Source organism: Styela clava, chromosome 12, assembly GCF_964204865.1.
Source record: "Styela clava chromosome 12, kaStyClav1.hap1.2, whole genome shotgun sequence".
Lineage (NCBI taxonomy): Eukaryota > Metazoa > Chordata > Ascidiacea > Stolidobranchia > Styelidae > Styela > Styela clava.
In genome coordinates this window covers 8,755,232-8,767,366 of record NC_135261.1, presented here as the reverse complement: position 1 = coordinate 8,767,366, position 12,135 = coordinate 8,755,232, and the positions used below count along the sequence as shown (strand labels likewise).

General features: G+C 33.2%; 2 protein-coding genes across 2 annotated transcripts in view; both read right to left on the bottom strand.

Moving 5' to 3' along the window:
- Positions 1 to 707: 707 nt before the first annotated feature.
- Positions 708 to 6,579, bottom strand: LOC120329581 (molybdate-anion transporter-like). The gene is made up of 9 exons (XM_078118827.1): positions 6,175 to 6,579; positions 5,846 to 5,982; positions 4,984 to 5,246; positions 4,201 to 4,399; positions 3,533 to 3,742; positions 2,782 to 2,945; positions 2,102 to 2,300; positions 1,484 to 1,665; positions 708 to 965 (listed from the first exon to the last, which is right to left on the bottom strand). Exons 2-9 carry the CDS (start codon positions 5,963 to 5,965, stop codon positions 908 to 910), a joined length of 1,395 nt encoding a protein of 464 aa, XP_077974953.1. The 5' UTR covers positions 5,966 to 5,982; positions 6,175 to 6,579; the 3' UTR covers positions 708 to 907.
- Positions 6,580 to 6,732: 153 nt separating this feature from the next.
- Positions 6,733 to 12,135, bottom strand: part of LOC120330061 (polypeptide N-acetylgalactosaminyltransferase-like 6) — an 87,047-nt gene continuing 81,644 nt past the window's right edge. Inside the window, exons 13-15 of the mRNA XM_039396876.2 lie at positions 11,932 to 12,073; positions 10,690 to 10,842; positions 6,733 to 10,331 (exon numbers count right to left, since the gene is read on the bottom strand). Coding sequence (XP_039252810.2) covers positions 10,137 to 10,331; positions 10,690 to 10,842; positions 11,932 to 12,073 — 490 coding nt within the window. The 3' untranslated portion in view covers positions 6,733 to 10,136. The remainder of the gene's footprint in view (positions 10,332 to 10,689; positions 10,843 to 11,931; positions 12,074 to 12,135) is intronic.

Here is a 12,135-nt window from a genome sequence, read left to right as displayed (position 1 = left end):
GTTCGGTTTTAAACTTTCACAAATATGTGCGGCCCGCCAATGACTTGCAACCCTTAATTTTGGCCCGCGAGCGACAAAAAGTTGCCGACCCCTGTTTAAGCCCTTGAAAGCGTTTCGAAAAGTATTCACTAAAGTCCCAACGCATTTGTGTGAGTATACACGGGGATTTCGTTTATTTCGACATAAACGCGAGTTATTAAAAATTGGTACTCCTGAAGTATGCGCACCAAGATGTCGCATAACCTGAACCCTAACCTGGTACACAACCGGAGTTCAGGTTGTGCGCCATCTTGGTGCGCATACTTTAGTTTAGGTCCTCCTTAGAATTTATCATAAATAGGATTTTTCTTTGAAACAATTTCATTTGCGTCTTCAGAACTTGAAAGCGTTTTGAATAGTTTTCGTGAAGGTATATTCACGTTTGTGTGAATAAACATGGCGATTTAGCTTCTTTCGATATAAACGTGATTTAGTAGAAATAAATGCAATTTTCACCAAACGGACCGCGTGTCACGCTAAGTCTTATGGCATGCCACCTTGGGCATGCGTGCACCCCTGCTCTCGAGTGGATTCGTATCCCATGACAGACGGGGCGACGCGCGGGCAGTTTGCTTTGAACTCCTAATGCTTGCTCTATTCGTTAATCTGTCTATCCGATTTACTTTCTTACAAAAAAGAAAAGGTTGCAATTCAGCCAATACTCCATGTTGTAATTTGAATAAAAGTAATAAGAATTTATTGCATCAGAATGGACATAGTGTATAACATACGGTATATATAAAATAATCCACATTATAGACTTTTTTCTTCAGTAACAATCGACATAGATTCAATTTTCTGCATTCCCTTGCCTCAACAAGCATTGCCTTCGAATCGTCTGTAGCGCAGGTACGTATTTATATTATATTCATGTTGCTTCCATTACTAAATCTACAGAATCCTTCATATTCTTCGATTTAGACGTCCTAGCAATGCAAATGAAGTTATAAAATGAGCAATGTAAATGCAAGTATAAAGCATGCGGTGGCCAAAAGAAATATTTACATTGAATTAAATTCCAGCTCAGACACTTCAGGTTGATGGAATTTTAGACTCCTGGTCTAAACTTAAAGAAAACAATATTTTAACAACTAGGACCTTTGGTTGTCTATCGTATAGTAAAATTAATTCCTTTTTTAATTCGTCTGGAATCAAATTCTGAATTCTGACTAACAAGGATTTTAAATTCTACTGGGCCTTCAGACTCCCCAACTAGAGAGATCATGAAATAGCTCCCCGATTTCGACACCAATACCGTTAAAAAGCATGCCTTCGTTTCCACAGTCATTGAGTCATCAGGATCCATGCAACGACAGTTACAATATAACTTCCTCCCATAAGTTCCTGCATTCACTAGCCAGAAATACAATGTCCGAAAAGCGAATATACAACCTATAATATATATTGAAATTCAACCATAACCAATAATTATGCAATAACTTACCTTAACAATCGCAAAGAAAATACTGCTGCTATTGCAACCATGAAAAAACAAGCCAAGAATAATTTTCTTGTTCCACTGGCATTGGTGCTATGGTGTAACATAATGAGACCAAAACAAGCAAACAAATTCAAAGGAACCCGGAACCAAGCAGTCACAGCGAAATTTTGTAATTCAGGTTTCACCTAGGCACATAGAAATAAAATAACAATGCCTGATGCTAAAAAATTGATATGATTAAGAGATCATTGCAGAAAGAAGATTAACTGGCTCCGACACTGATCACATCCATGTTTCTGCAACATTACATAACGCCAAATTATTGTACTTAAAAACCTGACCGGTATTCTGATAATAAGCAGTGATTATTCACATGGATGAGTATTTGGAGCCAGTTATGAATGGGTAAACAGTAAATAAAAACATTGTCACGAATAGACCTGTGTGATTAACCAAGCAGTACTGTGTTCTTAGCCAGAAGACGGGTTGATAAAAGAAAATTCTAATGTACCTAAAAGTTAAATGAATATTCAAATATGACTCATGAACTAAGTGATACTCTCTAGTCTCTAAGAGCAAAATACTTGGCTAAGAGATTCGATATTATTAAGCTATACTTACCAATCTTTTCAATTCTGACATTGATGGAAAATATACACCAACTGACAATTCAAATAATAAAAAGCATATGTAGGATATTATTGGGAATTCATTTGTTGGACTAGTTGATAGTACACATCCAAGAGTGGCAATACAAGCAACTGACATTGCACCAGTGAGAGTGACAGCTGAAGACAATTTCACTGCAGTCACCAGAATTCTGTCAAAACAAACATAAAATAAATGAGAAGTAATTATTGCAATCCATGAATAGTGTGTTATTAACTCTAATTTTAATTATGTTCAAAATTGGTGTCTCGATTTAGCAGTTAGGTTGGGCGTTAGTAATATCCCTGCCTTGACACCACTGACTATCCAACTGATGGTTAGGAGGAAGTACAGATTAAATGAAGACTACTAGCAGACAAGGTTACGACAGCATGGTCTATGGTCACCATGCATTCGGAATGTGCAACACCAAAGAGATTTTCAAGTTCCTTCACTTATCTGATTTAGAAATGGTCAATAAAATTTGTCGGCTGACATGCAGAAGAACAATCTTGAAATTAAATATTGTTCAACACCTGGAAACACCACCAACTAACCAAACCAAATAACAAGTAAAGAACTGAAATAATAAATGAAAACTTATTTCAGCAACACTCAAATCTACACTAACATCAAATTAATGTGAGACATACTTGTGAGCTACTCCTCCACAAAGAGTCGCACACATAAATGTTGCAAATACGATTCCAAGTGGTGGATGGTGATGATCGAGTACTGGTGTCCATAAGAATACAAACAAACAGAGAACGCTTTCGAATAAAGACTGAACACAACCAAGCACCAACAGATCTGGATTCTAGAGAAATAGAAAATAAGGACAATTCACAATAATCAAAGGGTTTTGCTGTAAGAGGACAGAATGTATTAAATTTAAAATTTTTATTTAGTTATTTGAGTGGTGCAAATAAAATACTTTTCATATGCAGAAATAGGTAACATCATCCTGCAGCATGTTTTGATATTAATTAGAAATAGTCATGACTAAATGATTTAATTGAGCTTCAAATCAAATTAGATCAAATCAGTGGTGTGTTGGAATCATTTGTTTCCAGAAAGTTATACCAGAATTCACAGCTATCAATACTTTGATAAATGCGGGTGTACACTCCACAGGTACACAATTTGACAATTTACGGAATGGAGTCTTTTAAAACCAGTTATTTTTATGGCTCAGTTGAATGGCACATCGTAAAAAGTGCCAAGAATACACTTGCCATCGCATCTCTAATTAACCTGCATGGGCTTGAATCCTGTGGGAGATAATAATGTGTAAGAGGATAGCTGGACTTCTCACAGTTGTAGAGTGGTTCAAACCATAAAATGTACTTGGTAATTGCAAATAATCATCATGGGCAACTCATGTCATGTTAATCGAGCACTTACTCGCACAATATTCTGTAATCCCTCACAACAAGCTTTTACGAATTTCGTATTCTTTCCTGATGGTTTAACAGGTAATGAAGGCTCTATGAGACCTTCAGTTGATTGTGATGACCGATCCGGCGTCTTCCATTTTGAAAACGTAATAAACGCACTTATACCAAGAAATGGTACAGCAAGTAAAGATGGAGCAACGGGGCCGAAACCATACCACTGAAACACACAAGAAATATTCTCAATCCTATACAATAAATGAAAACAATTACCACAATCATGAAATGAATTAATATACAAGCCAGTAATTTGCTTTATCCAATCATTTCAGAAAAATTTAGACATCTTTAATACATATTTATCAGTGACAGAGTGTAATTTGTATCATTATTTTTCCGAATTAAATTATCTTTTAATTTACTGATAGTAGCTATTCAAACTTCTAGTTTACTACGAATTACCCTATTTTGAGCATATTTCTTAAATATTTATTCTTATCATTATTTCGATCTCGCTCTTTGAACTCTGTCAGATGACTCTTTTCAATATTTGACCATACTCAATAACAAATAATTCAAGCAGTATTGCAAATCACATTCTCATACAATAGAAACTTTTACAAAAGTGTATTTATAACTCAATTCATCAACAAAACAGAAAAAATTACCAAAATGTACCTCGGTCATAAAATATGCAAAAACCCCTGCGATGGCAGCCATAAGAGAACTAGCAAAGGCTGATTTCATAGAAGTGATTTCAATCCATTCCTTTGGGAAGTCGTGAACATTGATATGAGATTTGGCATACCATCCTTCATGTGCAGAAAATAACAGTGTTGTAGACGCACCAGATAATATACGACTTATTACCAGAGTGCTGAAAAAATAAACACACTTATTACGAATTACGGTATCTATTTAACATAATGCTACCTAATTTTATCGTAATAATTCTCTTAAATGAGTTTACCATAGGTATTTTTTTAATGATAACTGAAAAGTCAATAACAGCAATAATAACAAAAGTCAGTGACAATTTTAAAAATTCACTAATCGCTTTATTCTCTGAGCTACAGTGTTTCCCTGAATATAAGACTGGGTCTTATTTCAATTTTCTTTTAAAAAACAACACTAAGGCTTATTTTGGGGAGATGTCTTTTATTTTCATTTATCAAAACAAAATTACGGAGTAAAGAATTACAAGATTTTCGAATATAAACAAATATGAAAACCGATTTCCATTTACTTATAAGAAACACATTTTTATTTCAAAATAACTGCTAAACATAGAATATTAATCATTTAAAACGTGTAGGAGAGATTTCTTGCCATCAACTACGTCTTATTTTAAGAGGAGGGCTTATATTAAAATCAATTTTAATATTCACGGTAGGTCTTATTTTAACTTAAATGCATTATCAATACATAAATATTTCAAGCTAATTTGATTGAGATTCTCACCTGTAATCTGAAGATAACTTCAAGAAACACGAAAGTGAATATGTGACGGCAGCACCGAGACTTATTTTTTTAAAACCGTATCGCTCAACCAAATACGCTGCAGTTGTACCAAAAACAAGGGCTGATCCCAACCCACAGACATAAATAATGGCAATTTGTTCTTCCAAAAATCCATAGTGTGAGTACAGTTTATAGAGGTAAGGTGCATTTAACCAGTCAGCAAATAAAGCCGGAAAGAATGCCAGGAAGTACAAACTTTGAAACTACAAAAAAAAGAATTTTTAAAGTTAAGTACCTAACACAGTTGTATAATATACATAATAGATGAACCTTCAGCAGAGAGGATTGCAAGACTCACTACCACAGGGTGGTTCATGTAATCGGTGGCCAGTCATGAGTTTTTCCACCATTGACGTCCACACATGTATAAAACCGGGGAAATCTAAGATCAAGTTTGACTCCTGATTGAAAAAAATGGCCCACCTCCTGGTTGAGGAAAATTTTGACAACAAAAACTTTAGCACAACCTTTCTTATTAAACTGTAAACCTAGTTAAACTTTTTTTTGAGATTTCTGTAGAAAATTTTGACTTTTTTTTATCATTATTGAAAATCTGAAATTTTGATAAATTCGACATTTTGCCTCTGGAGAATTGAAAACACAACTTCGGCTCTAATGAAAACATGACAAAATCAGCCTTCACACCTCTAGCATAACGACTAACTATCAAATACAAAATTAGGTAATCGGACAACATACTGTGTCACATCATACAAAAATACCATTTTGTAACATTTACCTCATTACTTTTTTTAAGCAATATAATTATATATAACAACAAAATACATAGATAGAAACACACCTCTAAAAATTGAGGATTTGTGTTCGGAGTTTGTGGTGAAACATAACGATGCAAAGCTCCAAGACCTATAGATAATACTGCAGCCAGAATAAACGTAACAATAATAACTATATTAAGCATGGTTCATCACATCTGCACTAAAAGGAAAAAAGATGAAATATTATGGTAATTAATAAGAAAGAAAAAGTTTGTGAATGCTCGGAAACTAAGAATTCATGATTTCAAGTCCTAACCAAATTAACGAGACTAGTTTTTTCTGAATACAGCAAAACAAGGTAGAGTTATCATTGTCATGAAACTGGTGTCAACTAAACCTATTCTCAACGTACCTGAAGTTGGCAGAGCTCAATAGTACAAAAGTTCTGGACAAAATAGAGGCAGTGCTTGGGAGGGGGCATAGGGGAAGCCCGTTGTCGGGGCGAGTTTGATGATTTAAATAATAGTAATACAAACATTTCACTTGACCCTCAATTTATTTGCTTTCATATATAACAACAACTATAATTTGTTTATCCTCCGAATTATTTTTGAAGTGAAGTATAAGGGGCATCATTATCAAAAACTCGCTCCGGGCAGGAGAAAAGTTTGGCTCGCCCATGACTGTGGGCAATAGCGATTTGAAAACCTCCGACTCCTCATATTATTTTGTATAATTTATCAACAGATTTTATATTCTATAATTGAAGCGGTGAATTATCCCGCGCCAGACACCAACCTGGTATTTGCGATTCCGCGGCAACAAACAAAACTACATACAGCAAATTCAATTCTTGCAAGATCTTTAGAAAAGTCCTGATTTCACATAATCACAATCACTTTATAAAATTTGATCTAAATGTCCTCAATGAACAACAGTCTTGACCAAACCCAAACATAATAAATCCATATTGTAAGCAATATAGTTTATTGCACTGCACAAAAAATATACCTCATTCATCTAAATTACACGATTTCAATTCAATAATAGCATAATAGTAATAATATATATCAAATAACTAGCAGGTGAATAAAGTAAAAAGCAGACACAAGCATCTATTATCAAATTAGAAGACTTAGATTGTAACTTTAAATCCTCCAGTGTGGCTTCCAAATTAAATTGACTGGAAAAAGGACCTATAAAGCAAGAATGTTATGGTATTCTTGGATCTGGTTAGCCCAGGGAATAGGCCTGCAATCTCAAGCATATGATAACCAATGTAGTGAGAGTATTTTAAAAGTTTTTCTTGTAAAAGCATTGCAATATTGTATTCTCATGGTTATAGCAAAGCCAACCAAATGATTAAATAAAGCTAATCTAAAAGGGTAGCCTACAATGGGGAATACAGAAAAGCAGTTTCAAAACCAGTGGAAATATTCAAATTGAAAAAAAATTTGCAGAATTTGTGTTAAAATAGGGTAAATCATATTACTACAGAAGTTGGGTTTGATAGTACCCGCCGCTAAGCAGCGTTTTGATATAAGTATAAAGAATTACAGCCCCAATCACATCAGTTACGGAATTTTGAAGTGGCCTTGATAAAATCAGTGCAAATTTTTAATATGGTCAATATTTTTCGCAGAAACGCTTCTTTGTTGATATTCAAAAAATCCTTTAGTAAGAAATTTATTAAATCATCAACAAAGAGTTAGCTCAATGAAAAACAAATGCTTCTATCAACATCAAAGAAACAATTGTTGTTCGAATTGGGTTAAGAATCAAGAACAAAAAAATATCGTCGAATAAAGATATCCTGATCAAATTGAGGTAAAATGAAAAATACACATTAGTCAAAACACATTATTTCATTCGCTTTACGATAAGTGTTCATCCAATCAACATTTCCCTATCTCATAAAATACAACGAAAACTGTAAAATGACGAATGTAAAATTAATAACTGACATTTGAACATTGAAAGATGGTCAAAAATTGAACAATACAAGAACGTGAGGTAATTCATGCATTAGCCAACCTAGTTTAAATAGACGAGATCAAGTTCTCTATTTATTCATTCAAGCCACCAAATAATTCACAAAAATATTTAACCAAACACCAAACATTTGATTTGCACGGACATAAAACATAGTTTTGTACAGAATAAAAATATCAGAAATAGTATAAAATAATTAAATACAGTGTTTTTTTTCCTTCAATGAAAATAATTTTAGTGATATTGTATTGTTCAAATTATTTATAAGTTATTTATGGAAAATACAATTATAATGGTACGCTATCATCTGGTATTTGGTCAATCTACAGGGCATATTTTCAAAAGCGACATAACCATTTTGAATTGGAATAATAATTACCATGTTAAATTGTTTGATTGTGTTATGTAGATGAGAAATAGCTTTTGATTTAAAAAAAAATAAATAGTAAGGTCTTTCAGCATGTTTGGAAGTTCCCCATTTAGGTCATATAAAATGGTCCTACTATGGTAAGTACTGCAGTTATTTTTTTCGTCATAACACCCTCACAGTTGTATGCATGAACAAATCCAATGAACTTAAGCTTATTGTAAAATACTTAAAATAAGTACTGCAAATGATTTTCGATTTATGCCTTATAAAACCACCTTATTAATCCAAACTAAAAATAGTTTCTGGAATTTTTACAGGAGTTTTTTTTTTCAATTACTAAGGTAATGGCTTCCCAATTTTTAGTAGTTAAGAATGAAAGTGTCAACTACTCTGAATACAACTGACAACTATTCTGAATATGTAGTCTTAAAAATATTTAATATATACTTGGCATAGATCCTTTTTGCTTTTGGACATGTAGAAAAGAAGTATCATCCTGTCCCTGGGTGATACTTAACAAAGAGATTACATTCTTGAAAAGGCTTCCACTTGAAGATTTAAATAAAAATAGGAAAAATACCGTACAAAGAAAACACAACTGCAAAATTTTTGAAACTGCAATAAAAATATAAAGAAATAGATGCTTGTTCATTATTTTTGACTATAATTATACCAATTTCACTTGTAGCAGAAAAGCACATCTAGTCAGTATAGGTGGGTGTGGGTGATGGTTGTTGAACTTTGCTACAAAATAGCTGTTTTAGAATATTCATTATAATACAGTTTGATTAAAACATTCATTTATTGATAGGGATATCGATGTTTAGATAGTTTGGTGTCTATAGTTAGGACATTTCGTTTTGTTCATTATTTCACAGGATCCCAAAACGTAGCACATTTTGCATTGCAAAATTTGATGCAAATCACAATTTTTTACAACAAAACTAAATTTCACTGCAAATTAGTGATTTTTGAATTGTAAAATTCAACATTTATGGACATCCCTGATTATTTGAGTAATCAATCCCATCCAAGTACTTTGAACTGCTATTTCCCCCTATAAATAAAACAAAACACTTTATTCTGAAAAAAAGCTTCCATTTAAACTACCAATAAATCTAAAAAAAGTCATGCTGCAAAGGGAAATGTCAAAATTCCACTACATAACACTAATTTTTGAATCAAATATTACTAGCCTATTTCAAAGTACACAGGAAAATTCTAATTTAATAATAAGCAATAATAGGCTTCAATAACTATTTGTCATGAAAAATCTATCCTGCATAATAATAAATTTCTACATCAAATAAACTAGACCAATGCAAAAAAAGGATTATGAGAAACAGTACCAATGTGGAAAATGAATACCAGTATAGTGAAGTAAACCAGATGCATGTACACATGGTCTTCAAAGCGAGGCAATTATACCCTTAATGAAACCTATTTTTGACATTTTCATGATAGCAAGTTCAGCCTTGCTGAATGCTCTTTGATCTTATTTATTTCATTAACCTAACTCAGCATTTAAAATTAGACTTACTGCTATTCAAAACACAATTTTGTCCAACGGGGAAATTATTGGGATAGCTCAGCCTATATGAACAGGGCTTGGAATAGTTGTCTATTGTCACCAATCAAATTATTTCAATTTTTATACAGAATATTGCTATTACAATACTCGTACATAGGGCAAAATTCTTTGCCAATATATGATCACTCTTGCATATTTCATTTTCCAACATTGCCGTAGTTTTATGGCTATACTACCTCTAGCCGGCATACATTGCTATCTATCTAGCTTCTACCATCAAATAAGCTTTACATGGGTTCAATCCTTAAACTTTCAGTTATTAAGCTTTCAATATATCACAAATCATACAAAGCAAACATTAGATAGACAAATTCATTCGGTGGACAAGGCAATAATATTTAAAATAATTTTAATATCCATATCTGTTTGATAGAGTATGATTTGGTAACATATTTTTAAACTTTGCGTGATTTCAATTTTATTACAAATCGTCCATTAAAACTGCGTGGTTCATATCGCTATTGAAAATAGATAGTTGTGTGACATTCAAGTCAGCAAAAATCCAGTATTGATTAGAATTGCTTTGATCACATTCTCTCGCATAAACTTTTTTGTCTTTTGGATCGGCTTCAAGACAAGAAGATGAGACTGCATGCATCAGTAGTTTTTGATCAAACTGGAAAATGGGAAAATTGCAGTAAATTAAACTAAAATTTCAACTAATTAGATAGGAATCATAGACAATACAGCTCAACTATCAGGAAACTACAGTTTCTGGCTGGGCTGTGGGGTCGTAGTTCGACAGATTCTTACTGAAAGTGGAGACGAACTTATATTTTCGAAAGTCTCATTGTTCGCGGTTGAAGTCAAAATATCGAATTCTTGGGAGCTTGAGACAGAAGCGGTATTTCAAGATTTTAATCATGATATTTGAAGTTAAATTTTTGACAAACTCAAAAAGCCTGAAGTTAACTGAAAGTTCTTAAGCATTGTTCATGACCATGTATTGAACAAATTTATTCTGTAATACTTACAACATATTTCCACAACTGATTTCCTTGCATTTGATGACATTCCCAGAATGAAGCAACGTTATTTCGACCAACACAATCCAAACAAACTTTCCGAGCTTTATCTGATGTTGAACCTCCTGGCCTAATGTCCTCTCTCCAAGTTAACCACCATTGCTGAAACGAATATATTTAAAGTTAAATTCAGTTTTTTGGTTTAGGGAATGTTAGAACAGTGTTTCCCAACTTATGGGTCACAACTCACACTCACAACCCAAAACTGGGTAACCTGAAAAACTTGTTGGATCGCTTTGTTTTTCAACGAAAACTAAAAAGATATTGATTTTGTTTTTCAGTAAACCTTGTTTATTTTATATTTTATAGAAGTATTGCCCAATAGTAACTGTATATGTGGGAAGTATCACAGCAAAAAAAACTTGGCCGCGTCTATTTTTTAATAGCGCCGCTTTCTTACTTTCTGCTAAAACAAATGTTATGTGAAATTAATTGCTTTATATTAGTTATTTGAAACATTACACCACCGTTCAGTATTTGTACATGTCCTTGGGTCGGCAAGACCTGTACTGGCAACTGGATGATAAGATGTTGCCTGCCATATAATAATAAGTTCAGTAGGGCTGGGAATTCTAGTGAGAACACTTTAACTGTTAACCGGGTAAAATTGCCTGGTTAACTGCAGGAGTGATGTTTGCGTAATGAGGTAAAATTTAGGATTGCTGCATCAAAAAAATCTTGATCGTTAACCATCTAAAATTGGTTAGCGGTTAACGGATTAACAGGTTAGCTATTCCCAGCTCTAGTTATCAGTTTTATTTCCCAGAAAAAAATGTAAAACTCCCATCCTCTAGTAGATTTTATGACTGTCCATTAAAATCCCAAAAGAAATGATTAATTGATATCATAATCTGAATAAAGTTTAGTATCTAAATATGAAGATAGGCATTTGCTTAGTTGTTAATATTTTTTCATATTCAACTGTACCAGTCGAGGTCAGGTTGTAAAGTTGGTGTAGAAAATTACAATCGACAACAAGTTACAAGAACTTGTACATCCAGTACAAGAACTTCAGGGAATATATAAAGAATAAGTAGTGTCAATTCAGAAGCATAATAAGCAATGCGATAGAAGCAGGTTCCTTATTGTTCAGCACCATACAATACAATGAATGCTGTTATTATTTTTCAATTTTTTTCAAGATGAATTCTTTGTACCTCACTAGCTTTAATCCTAATCTTACTAACTTACCAATTCACCCCTATTAGATTCACAGTCACTTAAATATAATGGTGCTCCTGATCCACCATGTTTTCCATCTAAACATAGTTGTGTACCAATGTTTGTCAATTTTCCTGACGCTCCTGCTGGTGGTTCCACCATTGGATAATGCCTAAGAAACAGAATAATTTCAATATGAATATTCCCAATTTTTGCTATTATTTCACATATTAG

Excerpts from the sequence above, each read along its gene's own strand:
- LOC120329581 (XM_078118827.1), bottom strand. The coding sequence starts at position 5,965 with ATGCTTAATATAGTTATTATTGTTACGTTTATTCTGGCTGCAGTATTA. Across the intron at positions 4,400-4,983 it reads AAGTTATCTTCAGATTACAG|CACTCTGGTAATAAGTCGTA; the intron begins GTGAGAATCTCA and ends TTATTTTTTCAG. Across the intron at positions 2,301-2,781 it reads TGTGGAGGAGTAGCTCACAA|AATTCTGGTGACTGCAGTGA; the intron begins GTATGTCTCACA and ends TTGTTTTGACAG.